This window comes from Hemicordylus capensis, chromosome 4 (genome assembly GCF_027244095.1).
Source record: "Hemicordylus capensis ecotype Gifberg chromosome 4, rHemCap1.1.pri, whole genome shotgun sequence".
In the NCBI taxonomy this organism is placed as follows: Eukaryota; Metazoa; Chordata; class Lepidosauria; order Squamata; family Cordylidae; genus Hemicordylus; species Hemicordylus capensis.
In genome coordinates, this window is record NC_069660.1 from 136,496,172 (window position 1) to 136,523,746 (window position 27,575).

Here is a 27,575-nt window from a genome sequence, read left to right on the forward strand (position 1 = left end):
GTTTCTGCAAAACCAATAAATAGCAAGCATTTCCTGTTTTCTTTAGAAATCTACCAAATAGAAATGTTGATGGTCAAGTATGATTATTGAACAAAGGACACAAAAGAGGCACTTATCAGTTAGAAGTCCTACAATAGCCACATGAAAACCAGATCTTCAATTTCATAACCACTCAGTGGACATTTTTAAAAATTGCACTAAAGCACTCCTACATATTCACTTTCAAAAACTCAGACACCTTAAAGAACAAGTTACTCTTCCAAGTAACCCCAATTTTAGACAAAGCTGCCACTGTCATTTCATATATTGGCCTGCTTTTAAGATGCTCTTGATGAAAAGCTTTAGGAAACCTATAAAAAAAATTTTTTTAAGGCCGTTTCCCCTCCCCACTTTTTGAACCAGCACTAATTCCTCCCTTAGTGGCTACATCCAACAAAATTCAGAATATTTCTTGTTGCAGGACAAACAAGGAGATTGGTTTAGAGGATGGATTAATGAAGCTTGTGCTTGGGCACTCCAATATCCTAATGCTGAGTTACATACGAGAATAATGAAACTGGAGCCATCCGAGGGGACAGCCTTACAGCCCTGAGCAAAGCAGGGGAAGGAAAAGAGAAGAGATAACAAAACAAAGGGCAATGAAAGTCACAGAAGAAGGGAAAGGTGATCTGTTTTACTGAACCAGATTCAAACAGCTAAGGAGTAATGCCTTCACAACAACAGAACTTCAGCAAATAAAAGGCAGCTATTTTGCATAACAATTTCTTGGACAAATATAGTCACAATTATCTAAAGAAGAAACAAACAAGAGAAGATATCAAGAACCGACAAAGAGCATAAATAGAGAAACAAGAGGGAAATCCTACAATTACAAGTTATTTATTGGTAGTGTTATGGAATGTTCTTATACAGAATCAGTGCACAGAACATTTATGTTTGTTTCCAAAAGTACACACACACTCTTACTTCTTTTGACAAGCACCCAGGGCTGCTTCCACGTTAATTTCAGAGAAAACAGATGGGTACAATGGTGTCACATATGAAGATGTAAATTAATTAGACAATCAATTAGGGTAGGACACACAGCTATTTCTGAAACAATATCCACGACCTACAGCTTCATACAAGGTAGTCAATCATTTTTTCTCAGAAACAGAATTTATGTATTAGTGGCCAATCAAACATGCACCTTCGCCACCAGTTAGCTGTAGTTTCAAATGATGATTTGCACACCATCATAGTTTCGTCTCAACTGACAGGATTTTCCTATCTGTTGAGACCCTGTCTAAATTCTGTCCACTCACCCTGTGTCAACAGATGCTGTCTCAATTCTGTCCACTCATACAGAATCTCTTTCCACTGACACAATTCACATTCTTGAACGTTGCCAAATTATGAATGTTCATATGTGAACCAGCCGATTGCCAACCAAGTCACAACGTGCATATTCTATCGCCACACTCAAGAAAGCCCTTGGATTTAAAATATTTTTATCATGCCTTTCCCAGACTTTGAAGTTGCTTACTGACATGTTTAATATCCAACAAAAATAAACCTCTGAAATGCACATTCACAAGATTTAAAAAAACAAACCACACACACACAAAATCACCGAGTAGCCAAACACACCACTACAGCTCTTAAGCATTGCCAAAGACTTGTGCAAGATAAAAGATTTCAAAAGTGGCCTTTTTCTATGGTACAGGCCAGGCCTTGACAAAAAAAAATTTTGGAGTTAGGATCCAGTCCAAAAAAATTGCAATCTGACAATACACACTTGACAAATTACTAGACTTAGTGATGGACTTGGGGGGTGGGGGCACTAAATGGGCCTATCTTTACCCTCTTTACAAGTAACCTATTTTGTTCACTTGAGTGCCACCAGTTCACTTGGTGGCAACTTGGGATTGGTCCTTCTCAATAGCTGCCCCTACCCTAAGTTGTGGAACTTGTTTCCCGTGAGTATAAGAGGGTTATCATCCCTGGAGACTTTCAAGAGAGCCACCTCTTCAGCCGGGCTTTTAATAATCGTTAAGTGGTTTTAATGCTTTTAAATGAGTTTTATGTTAATATTTTAAATCATTTTATTTCTGACTATTTGTGGATAGGTGGTATATAAGCAAAATGAAATAAAAATAAGAATCTCAAGTAAGAGCTAATAAACATATTATTACTCCTCACCTATACTCCTCACCTGAACAGAAGAATTCAGGTGAAGGGAAGCCTCACAGTTTGGACTTTGCATGCAGTCTGCAGAGTATACGTAAAATGAATTAACACAAATCAATAAAGCAAACATTTGCTATTGTGTGTTGGACATAATCTATTTTACAACACTCATACATGATAAATACATAACATTAGATAGATATAGATGGTACCATAGATGGGGGGGAAATGAATTTGAGTGAAAGCAGAAACAAGAACATCCAAAACCAAACAAAGCCTATAAAATAGAGTGTGTTCTTACAATCAATAGTAATTAATTTCTGCGAACAGTTATAATAAGTTTGAGAGGGTAAACTTAGGTATATTTCAGCCTAACCTACTTCACAGGGTTGTTGTGAGGAGGAACTTAAGTATGTTCCTCTGGACTCCTTGGAGGAAGCTCCTCTGGGCTCCTTGGAGGAAGAGTGGGATATAAGTGAAATAGATAGATAGATAGATAGATAGATAGATAGATAGATAGATAGATAGATAGATAACATGAAGGATTTAAGGATGCAAAAATCAGATCCAGGTCTACAGTTAAAATAAGTTTATTGAAGTAATAATGCCCAACATTAATAAAAGTATTTAGAAATTAGTTCTCCAAAAAGATTTGTCCAACAACATACGCAATACCCTGCAGCCTGTAACAAAGGGATCAGCATCTAGAGGACCCAAAGCTAAATCTGATCCCTTGAGGAGTACCAGCTGCCAACCCTCCATTAGCAATCCAGAGTCAAGCAGTATTTGTGAATCAAGTAGCAGCTACAGTAACAGAATTTTCAGATGGTCCACTTTGGGAGGATGAGGGGAGGGGAACCTAACTATCCTTCACAACTACCTCAAAGTCACCTTCATATAAAGGTAGTGGCTAACCAAACCTCTAAGAAGGGGGGGGGCGGTTTGCTGATGGGATAGGAAGGTGGTCTGAACTCTACAAAACATCACAGATGGCATTTGACCTACACATACATATACTATATTCAGCTCAAAGCCAGTTAACACTCAGACTAAGAATCCTGTTTTCACAGTGGGATAGCAGACATGTGCAATGCTTCTCACTGAATAGATAGTCGTACATATCAGTTAATAAAAATCAGTAAGATTTATTGCATCCCAACCAGAATTATACATACCGCTGGCATACTTTAAGAGCTCCCTGGGGGTACTCAGGAGCTCCCCAGCCAATTGCTATTCTCAGCAATTGGAGTGTGGACACATGATGGATTAGGAGAGAGTGGCTGGCCTTCGCATGCCTTTGCTACTTCCCTGGCTCCCTGCCCTACAGAGCTGCAGTTTGCACCATAGTCACAAGAACCGAGGAGAGTGCATCTGGTCTGGTCGCTACTCTCCTGAATCTCTGCCCTCTCCCTGCTCAATCGAGTTGCAGTTGGCCACAGCACCACCAGACACATGACAAACATGGAGAATGTGGTTGGCTCTAGCATCTTTGCTGGCTCGGGAACTTGCCAGAGCTGTAGTTGCCACTGCTGCCAGGCACACAAGTGAGGAGAGTGCGGTTGGCTGGGATGCCTTCTCTCCTTCCCAGCATCTCCCTTGGCTGCAATACTTGAGGAAGCTGTAGCTGAGAGGAAAATGTGTCCAGTCCTTTGCTTCTTCTCTGGGATTGGGTGTGTGTGTGTGTGTGCGCGCGCGCGTGCTCTACTGGCTCCAGCTGCCTCCTCTTCTGCTACTAAGATTATTAGTAATTCAAACAAATTAATTAATTAATTAATTAATTAATTAATTAATTAATTAATTTAAAATTAAGTAATTAATTAAAATTACTTAATAATAAGTTTTATTTGTCCCAACAATTTTAGTGGGCAATACTCATGAGTAACTTAGTGTGGATGTGAGCCAGGGACTGTGGCAGTCTGTCTCCCTAACTGCAAGATTTAAAATTGTGTTTTTATGTATACTGGCCGACCCCGCACAGAGCATCTGTGCGCTCTTTGGGGCCGGTGGTTACCTCTCCATCCCTTCTGCCCCAGTCTTTGCTTCTGAGCCCAGCCACCTCTACTCCCCACTTCCATTTCTCCCCCCCCCCACCTTTCTTTCCCCCATCCTGGGCCTTGCCTCCATAGCCGGGCCAGGACCACCACCTCTGGCCTCTACAGCCAGGCTGCTGCCATGGCAACCAATCCTCCTGGGTGCACCTCAGCCAATCAGGCACATCCACCACCCAGCCAATCAGCTGGGCTCTGGGACGTACATTCCAAGGCACACCCAGGAGAATTAATATAATAGATGTGCCTGTGTGCATATGCATGTGTAAAGGTAAAGTGTGCCATCAAGTCAGTGATGACTCCTGGCACCCACAGAGCCCTGTGGTTGTCTTTGGTAGACTAGAGGAGGGATTTACCATTGCCATCTCCCTCGCAGTATGAGACAATGCCTTTCAGCACCTTCCTATATTGCTGCTGCCCAATATAGGTGTTTCCCATAGTCTGAGAAACATACCAGAGGGGATTCAAACCGGCAACCTCTAACTTGCTAGTCAAGTCATTTCCCCCACTGTGCCATTAGGTGGCTATATACATGCATACACACACATCCAGATTAAGCCAGTGACTGGCGTAGTCTGGCTCATAACTGTAACATTTAAGAAAGAGAGAAAGAAAGAGAGAGAGAGAGAGAGAGAGAGAGAGCGCACACGCGAGTGCATATGCATGCATAAAGAAAGTGTACCGAGTCGGTGTTGACTCCTGGCGACCACAGAGCCCTGTAGTTGTCTTTGGTAAAATACAGGTGAGGTTTACCATTGCCTCCTCCCGCGCAGTATGAGATGATGCCTTTCAGCATCTTCCTATATCGCTGGTGCGTGGGGAAATGGCTTGACTACCAAGCCAGAGGTTGCCAGTTCGAAAGCCCACTCGTGTGTTCCCAAGACTATGGGACACACCTATATTGGGAAGCAGCAATATAGGAAGATGCTGAAAGGCATCATCTCATACTGTGAGGGAGGAGGCAATGGTAAACCCCTCCTGTATTCTACCAAAGACAACCACATGGCTCTGTGGTCGCCAGGAGTCGACACTGACTCAACAGCACACTCTTCTATACACGCACACACTCACAAATTTAAATGTTACAGTTATGAGCCAGACTACAACAGTCACTGGCTCAATCTGGATGTAAATTACTCATAAGCAGTCTTATTACAATTGAGACAAGTTTATTTGTCCCATTAATTTCAATGGGAGTATGAGTAATTTAGTCTGGATATAAGCGGGTAGATGGAGTAGCCTGTCTCCTTAACTGTAACAATTAAATTTCTGTGGGTGTCTGCATACGAGTACACACACACACACACACGTGCATACACAGACCATCTCTATGAGGGTATCTGGGCTGAAGGGCTGCAACAGAAGGGATATACATGTTTAAAAACGAACCCTTGCTCTAAACTAACAGAATTTATTATGGAGATTGTTCTGAGGAAAGCAACTGCAATTCTTCTTTTGGCCTTGTATTTTCAGGGTCAAAATATATGTGATGCTAGATGGATCATTAGTCTTTCCATCTCTCTCTCTCTCTTTACAGTAATGTAGCATCTGCAGAGCATCCGAGATGGGGGCTGCAGCATGTAAGAGGCATATTTAGCCTCTTCCCTCTGTGACATTGTCCTGACAAAAAAAATTTCTTCGCTGTTATCTATGTGAGCTTCCCTCCTGAGGCTAATAGCAGATGGAACAACTAATGATGCTTCTAACATCACATGTACTTTCACCCTTACCAGCATTACTTTGCCTATATTGTTCAGAGTTCAATAAATAAATTCTGTACAATGGATCTACAAAACTAGAAAACAACCAAGCAAGCAATATGCAATGATTCTATTCTAGGAGCAAAGTCTTCACTTAGCTTCACTCAGCAGCCAGAGGTAAAAGCTTTAGGCCTAACCACCCAGGGAGGCCACAAACAAATTGATTTGTGTTAATCAGGTTAAAAGTGCTAAATCTCCTTCTTACACATACTTACAGATTGAGCTTCCTTTTCTCCACTACTCAGTCTCATAACATTCTTTTCATCATTCTTACCATCACCACCATAATCCCAAACTCCTTAGGGCTCTATCTTTTCTTTCAAGAAGCCCCACTAACTTAGTTAAGGACATTAAAAAAAACTAAAATGAAGATGAATGGTAGAATCACAGCAAGGAGGAACTCCATTGCCAAGAAAACATAAGAAGCTTTCAGCCATAGTTTAAAAGTCCTCCACACCGAAGCCTGTTGCTCGACAACAGACTGTGAGTGGGTAAGCCTCTTTACCCACTTAGTCTTGAATCATTCCAGTTTGGGGCAAGAAAATCTGGGGGGGGGGGTTTTAAAAAAGAACAGAGGGGGAGTGGGGTGCGTGAGGAGATCCTTTGGAGTGACAACACAAGGGACCTGCTGGGGGGGGGAGGAATCCTGTGGGAAGCCAGGAAGAGGGAAAGACAGAAACTGGCATGCCTCCAGAGAAATAAATACATAAATAGGAGGGAGGTGGTGGAGGGCTGTGGGATTGCACAGAAGTAAATGAATAATGATTCAGTTCAATGGGCTTCCTTTTAAGTAAGTGACTGTTCTCTCTCCCTGCCCTTTGCCTTGTAAGCAAGCAAGTGGGATTGCACCGAAGTAAATGATTTAGTTCAATGGGCTTCCTCTTCAGTAAAAAGTGCACAAGAAAGGGTTGGAGTCAGAAATCTGCTCAGCTGCACTCCCTTCCCCTTTTTTGCTGACAAACTCAAGTTCTATTGGAAGCAAGGGGTGGAGGAGGGAGGTATGGGGTTTGGGATCTGTGGGGAGGAAAGAAGAGGAAAGCCAAGATTTTTTCCGTCTGTTTCTCTCTCCACAGCAAGGGGGCAGAAGAAGCAAGCACGGGGTGTGTGTGTGTGTGTGTGTGTGTGTGCGCACACGCAAAGAACTGTCCATACTGCAACACGCTGCAACACATAAACTCCATTGCAAGCCTTCCTACCACAGAAAAATACAGCGACTTTTCTGCGACATGATTATTTGTTTGTTTGTTTATTTATATTTATCATATTTTTACACCACCCAAAACTTACGTCTCTGGGCGGTTTACAACAAAATTAAAAGTAAAACATTAATTAAAAACAAAAAATTTAAAAGCAAGGAATGTAAAACACAATTGAAAATGTTTAAAACAATATTCTAAAAACAACATTAGACACAATCAAAACAATATCAGGTAAAAGTCTGGGTGAAGAAATGCGTCTTTAGAGACTTTTTAAAAGAGATGGGGAGGCTATTATTTCACTAGGGAGCAGATTCCAAAGACTCAAGTCAGCAACGGAGAAGGCCCGTCCCTGAGTAGCCACCAGACGAGCTGGTGGCAAATGCAGATGCACCTCTCCTTATGACCTCAATGGGCGGTGGGGTTCATAACAAAGAAGACGTTCTCTTAAAAACCCAGGGCCCAAGCTATTTAGGGCTTTATAGGTTATAACCAACACCTTGTATTTTGCCCGGAAACATATTGGCAGCCAGTGTAACGCCTTCAATACAGGAGTAAAATGGTCTCTCCTGGATGACCCAGAGACCAGCCTGGCTGCCGCATTCTGGACCAACTGTAGTTTCCAGACTACGTACAAGGGCAGCCCCACATAGAGCGCATTGCAGTAATCCAGTCTGGAGGTTACCAGCAGATGTACCACTGTTTTGAGGTTGTCTAACTCAAGAAACAGATGTAGCTGGCATATCGGCCGAAGCTGATAGAAGGCACTTCTGGCCGCTGTCACAACCTGGGACACCAAGGAGAGACTTGGATCCAGAAGCACCCCTAGACTGTGTACTTGTTCCTTCTGGGGAAGTGTGACCCCATCCAGAACAGGCAGATCAAAATTGTCTCTCGAGTTCCGACCCCGCACAACGAGTACCTCCATCTTATCTGGATTCAGTCTCAGTTTGTTATCCTTCATCCAGCCCATCACCGACTCCAGGCAGGCATTTAGGGAGGTTATGCCCTCTCCTGATGATGTAGACATGGAGAAATAGATTTGGGTGTCATCAGCATATTGATAGCACCCTGCACAAAATCTCCTGATGATCTCTCCCAGTGGTTTCATGTAGATGTTAAACAACATCGGAGACAATACAGAGCCCTGAGGGACACCATACAAAAGTTCAGATCTTGAAGAACAACGGTCTCCAAGGGACACCATTTGGAACCTGCTTGAGAGGTAGGAAAGCAGTGCCTCCCACCCCCAACCCCCTCAGACGCTCCAGAAGGATACTATAGTCAATAGTATCGAAAGCCGCCGAGAGGTCCAAAAGGACCCACAGAGTCACACTTCCTCTGTCCATTCCCAGTTGGAGATCATCCATCAGGCCAACCAAGGCAGTCTCCACTCCAAAGCCAGCCCGAAAGCCAGTTTTAAATGGGTCTAGATAATCAGTTTCCTCCAAGACTGTCTGGAGCTGGGAGGCCACCACCCTCTCAATTACCTTGCCCAGCCACAGAAGGTTGGAGACAGGCTTGTAGTTACTCAGCTCTGAAGGATCCAAGGTGGGCTTCTTTATAAGAGGTCTAATAATTGCTTCCTTAAGACTAGGAGGCATCCTACCTTCCTTCAGAGATGCATTTATGATGTCTACCAGGCCTTCTACAACAACCTCCCTGCTAGATCGAACAAGCCATGTCGGGCCAGGGTCAAGAGGACAGGTGGTGAGCCGCACCGTTCCAATCAGCTTGTCCACATCCTCAGGAGTCACAAACTGGAACTGATCCAACCTAACCACATAAGAGGAGTCACTGGATACCCCCACATCAGATACTGAAGTAAGTGTGGAGACGAAATCTAAGTTAGCCCAAATACGAGAGATTTTTTCCACAAAGAATTCATTAAACACATCACAGAGGGTAATAGAAGGTTCCAAATTCTGATTCAAGGGAGGAGGGGCACATACTAGCCCTCTCACAACCCTGGACAACTCTGCCGGACGTGAACTTGTGCATGCAATATGGGCAGAAAAGATTCACTTCTTTGCTGCACGTATCGCCTGAGCATAGGTCTTCAAGTGAGCTCTATGTTACAATCTGTTGGATTCAAGCCGAGTCTTTCTCCACCTGCGCTCCAGTCATCTACCTCGCCGCTTCAGCCCCAGTAGTCTTCTGTATACCAAGGGGCCAGTTTTGAAGCGGGTCACAGAGGACGCTTAGGAGCGATCATGTCTACCGCCCCGGTGAGTCTGCTGTTCTAATTCTCCACCAGGACATCAACAGGATCGCCAGCAGAGCCAACACTAAATCCCTCCAAGGCTTCTTGAAATCCTATAGGATCCAATAACCTTCTTGGGCGGACCATCCTAATAGGTCCTTCGCCCTGCGAAGGTGGGGTGTGACTGTGATTCCAACCTTAACCAGATGGTAGTCCATCCATGACAATGGGGAAATCACAGGATTCCCCACCTACGGAACACCACCCTGATCAGAGTGAAAGACCAAATCAAACATGTGACCTGAAACGTGCTTCGGTCCCGAGACCACCTGAGATAGGACCATAGTGGTTATGGCCGCTATGAACTCCTGAGCCACCCCGGACAAATTGGTCCCGAAATGAACATTGAAGTCCCCCAGCACCACAAGCCTGGGCGACTCCAACACCAAGTCCGAGGGACTCTGTTGAGCAGCGGGGCGTTCGGTACACCAACAGAAGTCCCAGTCTATCCCTGGTCCCCAAACTTAAGTACACACATTCGATATGGTCTGACACTCTACAGGGATCCTGGTAAGGGGGATATTATTCTTGTAGACCACAGCCACTCCATATCCTCACCCCCGGTCCCTCACCCACTCCTCAACAGAGTACCCTGGAGGTTGAAGCTGGGACCACTCTGGTCACCAGCCTCCCCCAACCAGGTATCTGTAATACATACCAGGGCGGCACCTTCATCCAGAATCAAATCATGGATGGTTTCTGATTTGTTCTGGACCGACCTGGCATTACAGAGGAGTAAGGTGAGAGGTGGGAGGTTGGCACTGCTCCCCAAGGTCAAAGAGCTGGCAGGACAGCCGGAAGGGGAAACAGCTAGTAAATTTCTATGTTCCCTTCCCCTGTAACGACCTGCTGACCTGCCAACGTTACTTCTTCTGTTCCCCAACACCACCGGAATGGCTGCCCTACAGTCAGTGGACACGCCCCCTATCTCCCCATCTCCAGATAAGCCCAGACACATTTTAAAAGATCTTCACTCAGGACTAGTTAAAACAGAAGCCCTTTTATTAAATGCCTCCCACATACAAATACCTGGGCCAAGAGACCTGATCCTCGTTGTCCCCCGAAGTGACTCCCCCAAAGGGGCAACCCACTTTGGTGTTGCCCCTTCGATGGCGACCCCGCCGCCACAGGCAGCGTTCCTATTTAGGGCCAGAGAGAGCCCTTCTGGTCAGCCGACAGGCTGGAACTGTTGACTCACTCCTGGCCCCGATCCTGCAAAGCAGCCAAAGGCCACAGTTCTACAGGTCAGGCAGGGGACCGGCAGGTGGACTCGCCTTCTCCCTCTCCCTCTAGCATGTTATAGGACCATAATGCATCATTACAATTTGAAACAAGGCATTTGAAATATGGACAGCAGCAAGCACGATGTCAAAACACTGGCAATAGGGAGAGGCACTTATGGGACATGTTTTCTAGATTGCAGCTCTTGAGAACCAGAAGGACTACCAATCCCAGACCCTGCCTACTAATCTCCCTTGCTCCTTCCTTCCTTTCTTGTCAGATGGTACATTAGGAAACACAGTTTTTCCAAATACAGCTGGAGCAGAGAAAAGCTCTCACCACCACTATAACAAAAACAACAACAAAGAAACCCACCACTGAGTGCTTGACTGCTGAACTGGTTAACAGTTTTGTGTTAAAGTGTATGGTTCCAGTTCAAGACAACCAAGAGATGTTAGGTTCTAGCTTAGTTCCAGTTCACTCAGAAATCCTATCTGATTTTGAGGTTCAGCCTAAATCCCTGGAAATAAATGTACAATTATGAATGATGGACCACGGGAATAGGAGGAGATGGGGCTTTCAGCTTCCACTAAGAAGCACATTAAAATGACACATACGTCCCATCCAAACTATTTAAGACTTCTCTTTCAGCAAACTACTGTAACATGACACACAGGTTTCCATTCAAAATGGTGCTAATGGTAGTTATTGAAAAGTGAAGGGAAGCTATAACCAAAATGGTAGGTAGGAAAACCTCTTCACTAGAGTCAACACATATCAGCTTACACAAGACACTAGCTGACATGAGGAAAAATAGCTAAAGTAATCCCATTGAAATTAAAAGGACAAAAGGATAAAATGAGGAACAATTCTCAATGGTCCTCATTAAGATTATGACGGATGATGAATATTTATATACCGCTCTTCAACAAAATTCTCTAAGTGGTTTACATAGAAGAATGCATAAATAAGATGTTCCCCTGTCCCCAAAGGGCTCACAATCTTAAAAGTAACATAAGGTCAGCAACAGCCACTGGAGGGATGCTGCACTGGGGTTGGATAGGGCCAGTTGCTCTATCATAAGAAGATAAAAACAGCCCTGCTGGATCAGGCCCAAGGCCCATCTAGTCCAGCATCCTGTTTTGCACAGTGGCCCACCAGATGCCGCTGGAAGCCACAGACAGGAGTTGAGGGCATGCCCTCTCCCCGACCACAACTCCCCTGCAACTGGTACAGAGAGGCATCCTGCCTTTGAGGCTAGAGGTGGCCCACAGCCCTCCGACTAGTAGCCATTGATAGGCCTCTCCTCCATGAAGTCATCCAAACCCCTCTTAAAGCCATCCCGGTTGCTGGCTGTCACCAAATCCTGTGGCAGAGAATTCCACAAGTGGATCACTCGCTGTGTGAAAAAGTACTTCCGTTTGTTGGTCCTAGACCTCCTGGCAATCAATTTCATGGAGTGACCCCTGGTTCTAGTGTTGTGTGAGAGGGAGAAGAATTTCTCCCTCTCCACTTTCTCCACACCATGCATGATTTTCTCCACCTCTATCATGTCTCCCCGCAGTCATCTTTTTTCTAAACTAAAAAGCCCCAGGTGTTGTAGTCTTGCCTCATAAGAAAGGTGCTCTAGGCCCCTGATCATCTTGGTTGCCCTCTTCTGTACCTTCTCCAGTTCAACAATGTCCTTTTTAAGATGTGGTGACCAGAATTGTACACAGTACTCCAAGTGTGGTCACACCATAGTTTTGTATAAGGGCATTATAATGTTAGCCGTTTTATTTTCAATCCCTTTCCTAATGATCCCTAGCATGGAATTGGCCTTTTTCACAACTGCCGCACAATGAGTCGACACTTTCAACGAGCTGTCCATCACAACTCCAAGATCCCTCTCCTGGTCCGTCACCGACAGCTCGGATCCCATCAGTATATACTTGAAGTTGGGGTTTTTCGTCTCAATGTGCATCACTTTACACTTGCTAACATTGAACCGCATTTGCCATTTTGTCGCCCACTCCCCCAGTTTGGAGAGATCCTTTTGGAGCTGCTCACAATCCGTTTTGGATTTCACTACCCGGAAGAGTTTGGTATCATCTGCAAATTTGGCCACATCACTGCTTAACCCTGCTTCTAGATCATTTATGAATAAATTAAAAAGCACCAGTCCCAGTACAGATCCCTGGGGGACCCCACATCTTATTTCCCTCCATTGTGAAAACTCTCCATTTATACCTACCCTCTGTTTCCTGTCTTTCATCCAGTTAGCAATCCACACATGCACTTGTCCCCTTATCCCATGGCTGCTAGGTTTCCTTAAGAGTCTTTGATAAGGAACATTGTCAAAAGCTTTTTGGAAGTCCAGGTAGACTATGTCAACTGGATCACCTTGATCCACACACTCGTTGACACTCTCAAAGAAGTCCAAAAGGTTGGTATCAGGTGATAAGAGAATCACCAATTTAAAAGGCTGTCTCTCTGCTCAGTTAGCAGGAGTTAGCAGCATACGACTAAGAAACCAGCATGAGACCAAGAAACCAGCTACCACTGGCAAAACTGTTGTGAGAGGGGCACAACTTGTTTTTCATTAAAAACACCACCACCACAGGAGTCACCAAGGACAGGTTTATTTACGGGTCTGCTGGTGTCCCTGAATGTACCCTTTTATTTCACAAGGGAATATCTGCCATTCCCTCCTTTGGGAAGAAAAACACCACACTTAGAAATACCATTTGAAGAAAGCAAATCTGCCCCACCCTCCCGACATTGGGTGACTTGGCTTCCTTTGGAAAGGATTCTGTAGGCCACAATGGTTCTGTGTAGAGAAACCATTGTACAGAAACACTGCTCCACTAGCATGGGGGTGTTCTGCTCATTCTAGTATGCTGGTCTATGACCGTAATAAAGATTGAACTGATTTGATCTGCTCATTCTTGTAATAGATCATATGCTATTTAAACCAACTGATACAACAAACTAATGTGTCACAGATAGTAACACTGAACTGTTGTCTTTCCTTCTCCACTTATCTGTGTGATCTCCATCATGGTCATGCACTACACTTATGTTTAGCTAAACCTTTGGCATTCTCCAAAATTTCTCCTCACATTGCATGCAGTAAAATATTACAGGCACACATAACAACATCTCTTCTGTTAATTCCAGTTACCCTGACAATTCGGGTGAAAGAATACTACTATAAAAGCCTCACTTTAATTAAACAAAGCTTAGACCCAATTTCAAAATTGTTCAGCATAGTGAAGGGAAGAATACACACATTATATAATTTGGATTCAGTGTTGCTTTGTAGAGATGATATGCAAGGAACGTAAATACATACATTGTTTCCCATGATAGCTACAAGAATGTTTTCTTTGTTGCTAAAGAGCCATATATTACCTAACTCATATGAAAGATGTGCAATGTTTTTAAAAGTCCCATTCAGTGGGACTTGCTTCTAAGTAAAGATGCCTTAGATTGCACCTTTCTTCCCAGAAATAAAGATGTCTCCATTCCATGGGTGGCCTAGATCTTGCTTTCTGTAATAACAGAGGCAAGCAATATTTTCCTCAAGCCATTTTACAGGTTTTTGTGAAATCTGGATTACACTGAATACAACTACTTAGCTAATGTCAATTTCCTCCTACATATAGCACACATTAGGCACCAGCACAGTTCTGCTAATGTACTTTTGTTCATCACAAATTTGAAACAGTTTGCACATCTTGAGGTGTTAATAATCCATGGAGTTGCAGAGGAGAAATCTGTATGTACAGGCAATTAGCTCCCACATGTTTCCCTAAATAATGCATCAGGAGAATGACTTTAGTTTAAACATACACCTGCATATGTCTATTTTGATTATATATTTATTTAAATATGCAGTTTAACAAAATCGTTGTGATGGCATGATTTTAGTCTGTGACTGAATAAAGTGCTACACAACTGGTACTAAATGGCCTCACATGTTAGCTTGATAGTTAACGGTACGTACTTAATGGTCCTTGATGGCTGGTGGCTACTCTAACATGCAGGAACTTGTGTCATATTCCTGCCTGTATGAGTAGCAGCAGAAGGAGACCACTTTGAAATTGAAATCTGGACAAAGCAAGGGGGGAAATGCTTGATATTTCAATTCACTGGCAAGCAAAAGTCTTGAATGTTTCTAAGAATGTGCTGTTGCTTTTGAGGATATTTTTAACGACTTCTGTAGTGACCAGCCTCCCCTCCCTCTAAAAAGTTAACAGGAAGTGAACCCTTCTTGATTGACAGGCTGGTGTACTCCAGGGCTCAGCCAATCAGAATACCAGGTGGATGGGAGCTAGAGAGCTGTTGCCAGGAAGAAGGGAGTTCTTTGTTAGAAGAAGCTAAGCTAGAGGTGCAGAGGAGGGCATGTGGCCATGGAGATTGGCTTCAGGAGAATAACTCTGCAAATCTTTGAAAGATAGGAGGGCAGGAAGCTTGAATTATTATCAGGGGTTTGGTGAGTTCAAGGCTAGGAGCCAGGGCTTATGGCTTCGTGAAGTTAGCATAGGGAACAGTTTGTTTAGTCAGACTGAGCGTTAGGGATGTTATATTGTTTTGTGTGTGTACTCTGCATATTCTAGATATTGTTCTATTATCGTTTACCTGCAATGTAATTTAAATACTAGCCTATGCTCAATACACCGATTGCAAGGCAAGGCATTGCAAAAGCCTCTGAATATTTAAGCGTGCATTAAGACAACCTATTTTTGTAATCCTACTAAGTAGTCTTAATTAGATCTAAAAGCTGAGAAAGCCTCAGATGAAAACAGTCTGTAGTAATTTAATAAAACTGGGGTTTTTTATAGTTCTTTTTTTCCCCACAAGCCTCTCCAAGTTGGTTTTTAACTCAAGAAAAGGGGGACGAAAGGGGATTTCTCTGGTGCCAACATGTCCGCAAATGTTCAGCAGCTATCAACATGTGGAGGCTTGCACGTGGAAGGTTTTTGTAGTTGTCCAAGAGCCAAAGAGAGGGTTTTTTTCTGGGTTATCCCACTCCAGACCAGAGAGTTTCTGTAAACAACAGGTGTGGTGGTGGCAGCATTTTGAACCTACTAATAATACAGAATAGTTTTAGGAGAAGCCTAGCTAGGCAGCTCAGCAGGGATGATTCAGCATTTCTTTCCCTCATGTGAGCTTGCTCTGAGACAAAAGCTGTAATCCGCTACAACTTCTTTAAAGACTACCACTGCTGGTCTATGTCTCTGTTTCCCTCATACTAAGTTGTATGAGGCAGAGACAGACCAGGGACGACCCATGTCCGGCTGCCACAGCAGCCCCACTTGCCCCATCCCCTACATCTGACATCAGATGTGGGGGTTAGCCATACACCCACATCTGACGTCAGAAGTGGGGAGTGGTCTGGCTCCTGAACGGGGCAACTTGGCCCCGTTTGGGAGTTAGATCCAGGCCAGCACTGCGTTCGCAGCACAGCCAGGAGTGGCTCTTCCCTTCCTTAAATGCAGCGCTGGCCATCCAACTCCTGAAAGGGGCCACACAGCCCCATTCGGGAGCTAGATCAGGGACAGCGCTGAATTTGCAGCATGGCCAGAAGCGGTTCTCCCTGCCTTTAAGGCAGGGAAGAGCTGCTCGTGGCAGCGCCAGCCATCTAACTCCCGAACGCTGCTGCATGGCCCTGCTCGGGAGCTCAATTAGCACCCCCCACGTCTGACAGCAGACAGAGAGGCATGTTGGGGCCACAAGGCGCAGCCTCTGAGGAGCAGCGGCCCAGGTTCTTTGAACCCGGTTGCCCAATGGTGGCTATGCCCATGTAGATTTGTGAACAAACAGATATTATAAAAACCATCATAAAACTAATGCTCATGCAAAACGAATGCCCCTGTGGGGTGAAAAAGTTTGCTTCCTCATGTGTTTTTATGTTCATGGAACAGAACATGCAGCTCTCTCAGTTCACTCCTCATGCAGTCTCTTCAGCACAAGTTTGGTATCAATCCAGCATTCTTTGTAATCTGTTACCTCAGCTGGCTCACACTGTCCTGCTGTGTCCTAGCCAGGATTTCCGCAGCACTGAGAGAGTGGTTAAAATGACTACATGACATGAACTTTGTTTGTGTTTTCCGTTCTTTTTTGCTTGAGTTTGCTGCGTCCCTTTTGACTGAAAAAGCAAAAGCAGCAGCAGCAGCAACTGTAACAGGAAGTGTACCAATTTTCAACTATCAGGTGTCTATACCACCCCCCACCCCCCTAGTAATAGTTACGTTCCAACAATGACCTTTTAGCCTTTATTGACGTCATGCCATAAGTCATCCACACATCTGTTAGAAAAGTATACTGCAATAAGATTTTAAAGTGTTTTTTTTTATTATTATTATTATTATTAGGCCCTCTGAGTTTTGGTTCAACCACCAGCAATGATTACAACCAGGAAAACGTACTGTAATCTAATTCTAATACATTTAGATGGAATGACACTGTAAAGTGGGCATTGGCTCACTCTCAAAAGAAATAAAGCCGACCGACACCCAATGAAATTTACATAAATTGAGTTACTGTTCCTTGGAGGATCCTGTGTCCGTCTCAGAGGTCTCTTACTGATTTCAAAAAGCACTAGGCTGAATCCTTTTCTGTTATACTTTCTATAACAAAGCTGCCTTGCCTGAAGTTGTCTGTAATTAGTTTCAAACTGTGATAAAAATCATTTTTGGGGACTCAACAAATAGCAGGCTGCCTACATGACAACGTCACAAAGGGCTGAAGACATCAAAATGAGGGCAATGCTTCTTTTTTAAAAAGTGAATACTTTTAAAGCAACCTCTGAAAAATCACTAGGTAGGAAAAACATTTTGATGCAGCCAAAACCATTCACAAGAAGTCTCCCTGCCTACCTTCAGTTCATCCCTAAGCACAAATGAAGATTCATAAAGAAGCTTCAGGTTCTAGTAAATTGATGCCAACACACAAGCAGAATGAGGCAAACAGTTAAGCTAGTAAAAAGTGAGTCTCCAATACAGAATTCCAAATAAACACATTGTCTTGGCATCAGAGTGTGTGTGGGAGGAAGCTTTCCTGAAAGACCAACAAGTCAACACAACTGATCACAAATCCTTCAGGACAGTAGGCAGCTCTGACTAATGTTAAGTTCACAGAGTTCAGACTTTTGTAAAATGTCTCAAGTCTTACTTTTTGAGTTTACAGAACTAGACCAAAAGTGTTCGTGTCTAAACAAATCTCTTCCTTGCACAATGGAACATTTATTTTAAAAACCTAGTCAGTGTAGAAACAAAGTTGAAAAAATCTCACTGCCACTTTTGTCTGGAAAGCTAAGCCATTATCTCTACAGCACAAGATAGTTAATCCAGAAATCCATGACGTAGAAATAGTTCATACATAATAGAAAGTGTCTGAGGAGACCAGAGATGGCTATCTTAGTTTCATCATGCATGGGTTTTATATATGGACAGATAATTATTCTGAAATGTTCTGAGGTTAGCGTCTCCATTAGTGCAGTGTTTCCTTATTTATTGCACACAAGCTTTCATAATGATTACAGGGAATTCCAAAGGCAATTGCCCAAGTCAGATGACCCAATAAGCCATGCCCAGTTCAGATGACCCAATAAACCATGGTTTGTTGCATTAGGAACACAAGTCAAAAGAAGTGACAGACTCAGACACTCCATCCTCTTCCCTTCAGTTTCCTTATCTCACACATTACAGATTTGATCTTGGTTTCATAACTTTGGTTGTAAGCCACAGCTCCCAGGTTTGAATGGCATGCAGAGCTGTGATTTAACAAGCCACAATTTCTCCATCCCAGGAAAAGGGAGAAGGGAACACACAGGCTTGGCACTCCTTTGCCTTGCATTCCTAATCAAACCAACTATGGTCTGGATCATCTGAACTGGACAAATCACTACAAACTGGCAAACTTATAGTGGGAGGGCTCATCATTTTTTATAATCGCATTGCAGGTCTTGCTTGATATACAGTGAGGGAAATAAGTATTTGATCCCCTGCTGATTTTGTCCGTTTGCCCTCTGACACAGAAATGACCAGGCTATAATTGGAATGGTAGGTTTATTGTAGCTGTGAGAGACAGAACAACAACAAACAAACCCTCAAAAGCCCAGTGCCCAAAAGTCAGTGATGGATTTGCATTGTAGTGAGGGAAATAAGTATTCGATCCCCTATCAACCAGCAAGATTTCAGGCTCCCAGGTGTCTTTTCACTATATGCAGGTAACAAGCTGAGATGAGGAACACCCTAGGAATGTGCAAAAAATTTCGGGCACAGAACGATCTGTGCCCAAAACGAACAATTTCGGGTGATTCGGGGCCGAACCGAATCACCCCCGATGACCCCCGATATTTTTCGGGCACGAGCCGAATCACCCGAATTTCGGGCACAAAAAATTCGGGTGATTCGATTCACGGTTGATTTTTGGCGATTTTTTAAAGTTTTAGTGACTTTGGGGCAGTTCGGGGGCATAGCATGGGATCTGGGCAAAAGGAGTGGGGTGGGGTGGTAGTGCCTAATGGGTGCAGGCTACCACCCCAATTTCAGGGGGATTGGGCAAAGGGCTGATTTTTGATAAATTTCTGAAAATTTCATGTCTTTGGGGCAGAAAGTGGGGCCTGGGGCAGAATAGTGGGGTGGGGTGGTAGTGCCTAATGGGTGGAGGCTACCACCCATCCCCAATTTAAGAGTGATTGGGCAGGGGGTGAATTTTGGTGAATTTATTTTTATGAGGTTTGTCTTCATAAGGTGAAGTGTGCTAAATTGATTACTTCCTCATATTATTCATAGTAAAGGAAAGTGTGAAAAAGTGAAAGTGGGGTCATGAGAGTTGTTTAATTGAAAAAAATCTCATTTGCTATGATAGAATGAGAATTCACACCTCAGAAAAAACTTCTGAGGTGTGAATTCTCATTCTATCAGAGCAAATGAGATTTTTTTCAATTAAACAACTCTCATGACCCCACTTTCACTTTTTCACACTTTCCTTTACTATGAATAATATGAGGAAGTAATCAGTTTAGCACACTTCACCTTATGAAGACAAACCTCATACAAATAAATTCACCATAATTCACCCCTCTGCCCAATCACTCTTAAATTGGGGATGGGTGGTAGCCTCCACCCATTAGGCACTACCACCCCACCCCACTATTCTGCCCCAGGCCCCACTTTCTGCCCCAATATGCCCCAATCTGCCCCAAAGACATGAAATTTTCAGAAATTTACCAAAAATCAGCCCTTTGCCCAATCCCCCTGAAATTGGGGTGGTAGCCTGCACCCATTAGGAACTACCACCCCACCCCACGCCTTTTGCCCAGATCCCATGCTATGCCCCCGAACTGCCCCAAAGTCACTAAAACTTTAAAAATTCACCAAAAATCAGGATTTTGCCCAATCCCCCTGAAATTGGGGTGGTAGACTCTACCCATTGGGCACTACCACCCCACCCCAAAATTTTGCCCCTGGGCCCCTTTTTACCCTCCCGAATCGATTCGGATTCGGATTTGGGTTAAATCCGAATCCGAACCGAATCAAGGGTGATTCGGGTGACCCAGATTCGGGCACAAAACAGAACAGGGGTGATTCGGTTCAGGTCCGAGCCGAATCACCCGAAATCCTGAATTGCACACCCCTAGAACACCCTCTGTAAGGGAGTGCTCCTAATCCCAGCTTGTTACAGTACCTGTATAAAAGACACCTGTCCATAGAAGCAAGCAATCACTCAGCTTCCAAACTCACCACCATGCCCAAGACCAGAGAGCTGTCGAAGGATGTCAGGGATAAGGTTGTAGACCTGCACAAGGCTGGACTGGGCTACAAGACTATCGCCAAGCAGCTTGGTGAGAAGGTGACTACAGTTGGCACGATAACTCGCAAATGGAAGAAACACAAAATAACTGTCAATCTCCCTCAGTCTGGGGCTCCATGCAAGATCTCACCTCATGGAGTTGCAATGATCATGAGAACGGTGATAAAGCAGCCCAGAACTACACGGGGGGAACTTATCAATGATCTCAGGGCAGCTGGAACCATAGTCACCAAGAAAACAATTGGTAACACACTACACCATGAAGGACTGAAATCTTGCAGTGCCCGCAAGGTCCCCCTGCTCAAGGCAGCACATGTACAGGCCCGTCTGCAGTTTGCCAATGCACATCTGAATGATCCAGAGGAGAACTGGGCGAAAGTGTTGTGGTCAGATGAGACCAAAATCGAGCTCTTTCGCATCAACTCAACTCGCCGTGTGTGGAGGAGGAGGAATGCTGCCTATGAGCCCAAGAACACCATCCCCACCGTCAAACATGGAGGTGGACACATTATGCTTTGGGGGTGTTTTTCTGCTAAGGGGACAGGACACCTTCACCGCATCGAAGGGACAATGGATGGGACCATGTACCGTCAGATCTTGGGTGAGCACCTCCTTCCCTCAGCCAGGGCATTGAGAATGGGTCGTGGATGGGTATTCCAGCATGACAATGACCCAAAACACACAGCCAAGGCAACAAAGGAGTGGCTCAAGAAGAAGCACATGAAGGTCCTGGAGTGGCCCAGCCAGTCTCCAGACCTTAATCCCATAGAAAATCTGTGGAGGGAGCTGAAGGTTCGGGTTGCCAAACATCAGCCTCGAAACCTTTCTGACTTGGAGGGGATCTGCAAAGAGGAGTGGGACAACATCCCTCCTGGGTTGTGTGCAAACCTGGTGGCCAACTACAAGAAACGTCTGACCTCTGTGATTGCCAACAAGGGTTTTGCCACCAAGTACTAAGACATCTTTTGTGAAGGGATCGAATACTTATTTCCCTCACTACAATGCAAATCCATCGCTGACTTTTGGGCACTGGGCTTTTGAGGGTTTGTTTGTTGTTGTTCTGTCTCTCACAGCTACAATAAACCTACCATTCCAATTATAGCCTGGTCATTTCTGTGTCAGAGGGCAAACGGACAAAATCAGCAGGGGATCAAATACTTATTTCCCTCACTGTATATATAATATTTTTAAAAATCACCCAACTTTAAAAGTGGGGGGGGCCTCTGTAGTTACAATAGAGAAGACTGAAAGTACTGAATGCAAGTTGCTCTGGCCACTGCCACATCTGCTACTAGAGTTTATTGGTGTTCAGAGAATGGAACGCAGAAGCTTCATGTGCTGCTACTGCTAACATTCACCGCCTGTGAGTTCTGCCATCACTGCCTATAAAAAGCTATTAACAGCTTCCCTTAAAGCAGATGGGAGAAACCAACATTAGAACCTTTTTTTCTAGATATGGACAATAGATGTGTCTTATATGTCAAATGTCTATCTAATCACTATTTTTAAATATACGATCTTATCCTGGAAAAAGGTGCCATTTTAAACACTTTTTAAAGCACTCGCAATTGCCCAGCTACATTAACAAACAGTTGATAAGACACTTTGTTAAAATAATCTGTAGTAAAACCACTTTATTGTAAGCCACCTCAAGCGGCATTGTGTTTGTGGGGAGGGGGAGTTTTAAATAAATAAAGCTAGAAGTCTTAACAAGGGTATTTTTCAAAAAAAAAATAAGGCTAATAAACTAATTGCATGCACTGAGTGCACTAATGCTAGTGAAGTTCCTTTTGTTTTCATTCGTGTTACAAATACAGAGGAATAGCTACAGAAATATATATGCCAATTGTTCATTTTTACCTAGCAGTCCCTATTTTTTAATCTCTATTCCTGATAGGAACATAGGAAGCTGCCATATACTGAGTCAGACCATTGGTCTATCTAGCTCAGTATTGTCTTCACAGACTGGCAGTGGCTTCTCCAAGGTTGCAGGCAGGAATCTCTCTCAGCCCTATCTTGGAGAAGCCAGGGAGGGAATGTGAAACCTTCTGCTCTTCCCAGAGCAGCTTCATCCCATGAGGAGAATATCTTGCAGTGCTCACACATCAAGTCTCCCATTCATATGCAACCAGGGCAGACCCTGCTTAGCTATGGGGACAAGTCATGCTTGCTACCACAAAACCAGCTCTCCTCTCCAAATGATAAAATGGCTGTCCCTATTTCACATTCTCAGGAATTTGGGGGGGAATAGCTTTTCAAAGTTTTGGTTAGTATTATAAGATGAATATTTATATACCACCTTTCAACAAAAAGTTCCAAAGCAGTTTACACAGATATAAAGAAATAAATAAAATGGCTCCTTTTCCCCAAAGGGCTCACAATCTAAAAAAGACAGACACCAGCAATAGCTATTGGAGGGATGCTGTGCTGGGGATGGATAGGGCCAGTTGCTCTCCCTCTGCTAAATAAAGAGAATCACCCCTTTTAAAAGGTGCCTCTTTGCTCAGTTAGCAGGGAATCAGTATATACAGGTGAAACTCGAAAAATTAGAATATCGTGCAAAAGTTCATTAATTTCAGTAATGCAAATTAAAAGGTGAAACTGATATATGAGATAGACGCATTACATGCAAAGCGAGATAAGTCAAGCCTTAATTTGTTATAATTGTGATGATCATGGCGTACAGCTCATGAGAACCCCAAATCCACAATCCCAGAAAATTAGAATATTACATGAAACCAAGAAGACAAGGATTGTAAATAGAACAATATCAGACCTCTGAAAAGTATAAGCATGCATATGTATTCAGTACTTGGTTTGGGCCCCTTTTGCAGCAATTACTGCCTCAATGCGGCGTGGCATGGATGCTATCAGCCTGTGGCACTGCTGAGGTGTTATGGAAGACCAGGATGCTTCATTAGCGGCCTTCAGCAATTCTGCATTGTTTGGTCTCATGTCTCTCATCCTTCTCTTGGCAATGCCCCATAGATTCTCTATGGGGTTCAGGTCAGGCGAGTTTGCTGGCCAATCAAGCACAGTCATCCCATGGTCATTGAACCAGGTTTTGGTACTTTTGGCAGTGTGGGCAGGTGCCAAGTCCTGCTGGAAAATGAAGTCAGCATCCCCATACAGCTCGTCTGCGGAAGGAAGCATGAAGTGCTCCAAAATCTCCTGATAGATGGCTGCGTTGACCCTGGACTTAATGAAGCACAGTGGACCAACACCAGCAGATGACATGGCTCCCCAAATCAACACAGACTGTGGAAACTTCACACTGGACTTCAAGCATCTTGCATTGTGTGCCTCTCCATTCTTCCTCCAGACTCTGGGTCCTTGGTTTCCAAATGAGATGCAAAAGTTGCTCTCATCAGAAAAGAGGACTTTGGACCACTGAGCAACAGACCAGTTCTTTTTTTCTTGAGCCCAGGTAAGTTACGCTTCTGACGTTGTTTGTTGTTCACGAGCGGCTTGACAAGAGGAATACGACATTTGAAGCCCATGTCCAGGATCCGTCTGTGTGTGGTGGCTCTTGATGCACTAACTCCAGCCTCAGTCCACTCCTTGTGAAAGTCCCCAACACTTTTGAATGGCCTTTTCCTGACAATCCTCTCCAGGCTGCGGTCATCCCTGCTGCTTGTGCACCTTTTTCTTCCACACTTTTCCCTTCCACATAACTTTCTATTAATGTGCTTTGATACAGCACTTTGGGAACATCCAACTTTTTTTGCAATTACCTTTTGAGGCTTTCCCTCCTTATGGAGGGTGTCAATGATGGTTTTCTGCACAACTGTCAAGTCAGCAGTCTTTCCCATGATTGTGATTCCTAATGAACCAGACTGAGAGACCATTTAAAGGCTCAGGAACCCTTTGCAGGTGTTATGGATTGATTAGCTGATTGGAGTGGGACACCTGGAGCCTAGACTGTTGAACCTTTTCACAATATTCTAATTTTCTGGGATTGTGGATTTGGGGTTCTCATGAGCTGTACGCCATGATCATCACAATTATAACAAATTAAGGCTTGACTTATCTCGCTTTGCATGTAATGCGTCTATCTCATATATCAGTTTCACCTTTTAATTTGTATTACTGAAATTAATGAACTTTTGCACGATATTCTAATTTTTCGAGTTTCACCTGTAAGTGCATCAGCTTTCCCTGCACCTCCACCACCACTTGTAAGTGGCAAGAGACTGCAAGAAAGTAGTAACAAACACACAGCATTATACTTGCTGTGCAATGTAGCAGAACAGCATCTGCAGTGCATGTGCATTGTTGCCAGGCCTCACAGAACACAAGCAGAGGTAGCAATTGCTGCAAGAACTGGGGAAAGAGAGAGTAGACAGCAACCCCCTACTATTTTCTTACTGCAGTCCAAGAGTGAGTGAGTGAGTGAGTCCCCGTCCGAAGAGAGAAGCAGCAGAAGATGGCCCTGCAACAAACAGACTGCAGGCATGTGGGGAAAGGGTGACTGGGAGCCTTGACAATGTACAGAGCAAAGAAGACAGAAAGGGGTGGGAGAGAGGAGAAATATGGCGAACACTGCAGGAAATTCTCCCCTTCAAATGCTTCCCTCCATTGGGAGAGTGTGCAGAGGAATAGGAGGGCAGCCTGGAGTGGAAAGAAAGCAGCTGGTCTACAGAGCACATGCAGTGAATGCTGCTCAATATATGGACGTAATAAGCACATTAATAAAACATTTCAATAATACATGCAAAAGATGTGTGACACATTTTGTCTTGGTTGTTTCTTTATAATTACGTTATCTTAAGTTACAACCTAATAATGTTGTATGCAGAGATGTGGAAATCGATTCCAGCTCAAAATGGCTGTTTTGAGTCTTTCAAACGCAAAAGAAAACACCCTTAAAATAAATGGCCTGTTACAAGCTTGAAACAAAACAGCCCCATTTCAACTTGAAATGTTTAGAATGTTTTGAGCACCATTTTGAGGCCTGTTTTTCCAAGCAGCACTCATCTACCAATTGGGGTCAGTGGGTAGACCAGTCCTCTGAAGAGAGAAACGACACATTAAGTCCAGAGCGGAAGACTGGTCTATCCATCAAACATAATTGGTAGACCAGCTCTCCCACCCAAAAAGGGTCCAGTTTTCAGGGAGAGCTGGTCTACCTATTGGGGTCAGTGGGTAGACCAGCCCTCCACCCTGGACTTAGTGCTTCGGCCAACTTCAGAGAACTGGTCTACCCACTGACTCCAACTGATTTTAATGTTTAAATGTGATTTTTAATGGAGTTTTATTATATTTTAACTTTTGTAAACCACCTTGGAATGCCTTATGAAAGGCAGTATAAAAATTGAACAACAACTAAATTGAACAATAAATTGGTAGACCAGCTCTGTCCAGAAAAAAACAGGACTCAAAATGGTGCTCGAAACATTTCAAGGTTGATTCAAGGATTTTGCTATTCATTTTGAGCTTGAAACAAATTGCAAAATTAAATTGCACACCTCTAATTGTATGTAACTTGTGTATTTTAAGTTTTGTTGCACAAGATTAGACTGGTTTATAATGATATTGTATTTTAATATGTATTCCATAATCTTTGTTAAAATCAAGTAAATTTGCTCACTATTATGCTAATAGAGAGCAGGTAGGGAAAAACTAGGAAATACAGGTTTATCAAGAACAAAGAGTCAACTAAAAATACTGCATCGATGGTACCTATAGATGCTGCTACACCAACCTTGAATATCAGACATATATAGACTGGCACTACCCATAACCCAATCTGCAGCAGGTAATAGGAATATTTAAGTAGTATTTGTTACCTCTGGACAGGTTCTGATATAAGGGTGTGCACAAACAGTTCCTCCCAAACCGGTTCACCTTGAACTGGGGCCGTTTCAGAGGTTTGATCACAGACGAACCGGGAGTGGTATGGTCCATGATTGAACCGAACCAGGCCCTGTTCTGTATAAATGGGGCCGGGCCCTGAGAGGTGAAAACTGTGATTGGCACTGCCAATCGCACTCCACCCCCCCACCCCCACCCCGCTTTACCTAGTTGCTGCTGAGCCAGGCAGCTTGGTAATGGAGAGGGGCATGCCGGGAGGGTGGGCGGTGGCCCCAGCTGGCTGGGGTAAGTAGCTTTTCCAATCGCTCACCACCTAAGCCCCTTTACTTGTAAAGGGGAATCCTCATCGGATTCCCCTTTACAAGTATATCCTCTGAACTGGTTCCGGTTCGGACAGACACAGAACCGGACTGAGCCAGGTTGCTTCAAGTCCAGTATGAATTCAAACCGAACCAGCCAAACTGCACACCCCTATTCTGGGCGACATTAAGGGCACATTCACTTTGCAGGTTTAAAGCAGGTTTAACTTATTTCACAGGTTTCTAGGGAACCCAGAACACTATATTTTGGTGGGAGAAAAAGAGAAACTTCAGTATCCTACAAGGATTCATAGTGAAGACCATGACAGTTCAAGTAACATAAAATTATACAAATTTGAAGCATTGCTAATAAAATTAAAAGGAGGCAATGTTGCTTCAAATATCATTATTTAGACTGTATAGCTTCACCCTTAATTTTACAATGATTGCTTGTTCTTATAAATTTGTATCATGTGAAGAAATCAAGATACAACCATGGGAAATGCACAGTTACATTGTAATGGATTAATGTTCTGTAAGTGCATCACAATCCCATGGTCCCCCTCACTGTAATATTTCCTTACAAAGTTTGAAGTATATATTCAATTAGAACAAACAACATCACAACAAAAAAATACTAATGAAATCCTGCAGTGATTTTAACCCATATACTCATAGCTGATTAAACAGAAAATTGTAAATACCTTTCCAAAATCCCGGACATCAAATAAGTCAAATGCTTCAAAGAGTTCACTTTTCTTCATGCTAAATATCTCACAACAGGCCGAAAGGAATGTTCTTATGTTCTTCAAACAAAGAAACTAGATGGGAAGGAAAACAGGTACACTCTTAGTATGCCATCAAGCCATCAGAACACACACACACACACTTAAAACCATACGTGTATGTCAGAAGTTTATTACCATTACAACTCCTTGAGGGGAAAACATTTTTTTATAGAAAGCCACAGCCAGGATACAAAGAGCTACTTAGGATAAGCA

The 27,575-nt window shown here is 43.6% G+C and overlaps 1 protein-coding gene across 3 annotated transcripts in view; it reads right to left on the bottom strand.

Annotated features, from left to right (window-relative positions):
• Positions 1 to 27,575, bottom strand: part of VAV3 (vav guanine nucleotide exchange factor 3) — a 252,339-nt gene that overhangs the window by 171,574 nt on the left and 53,190 nt on the right. Inside the window, exons 1-2 of one of the 3 annotated variants that reach the window (XM_053247817.1) lie at positions 3,345 to 3,354; positions 2,195 to 2,250 (exon numbers count right to left, since the gene is read on the bottom strand). In XM_053247817.1, the coding sequence (XP_053103792.1) occupies positions 2,195 to 2,245 (51 nt within the window). In that variant the 5' untranslated portion in view covers positions 2,246 to 2,250; positions 3,345 to 3,354. Of the gene's footprint in view, positions 1 to 2,194; positions 2,251 to 3,344; positions 3,896 to 27,278; positions 27,396 to 27,575 lie in introns of those variants that run through there. The other 2 variants (XM_053247816.1, XM_053247819.1) reach the window with 2 other exon arrangements.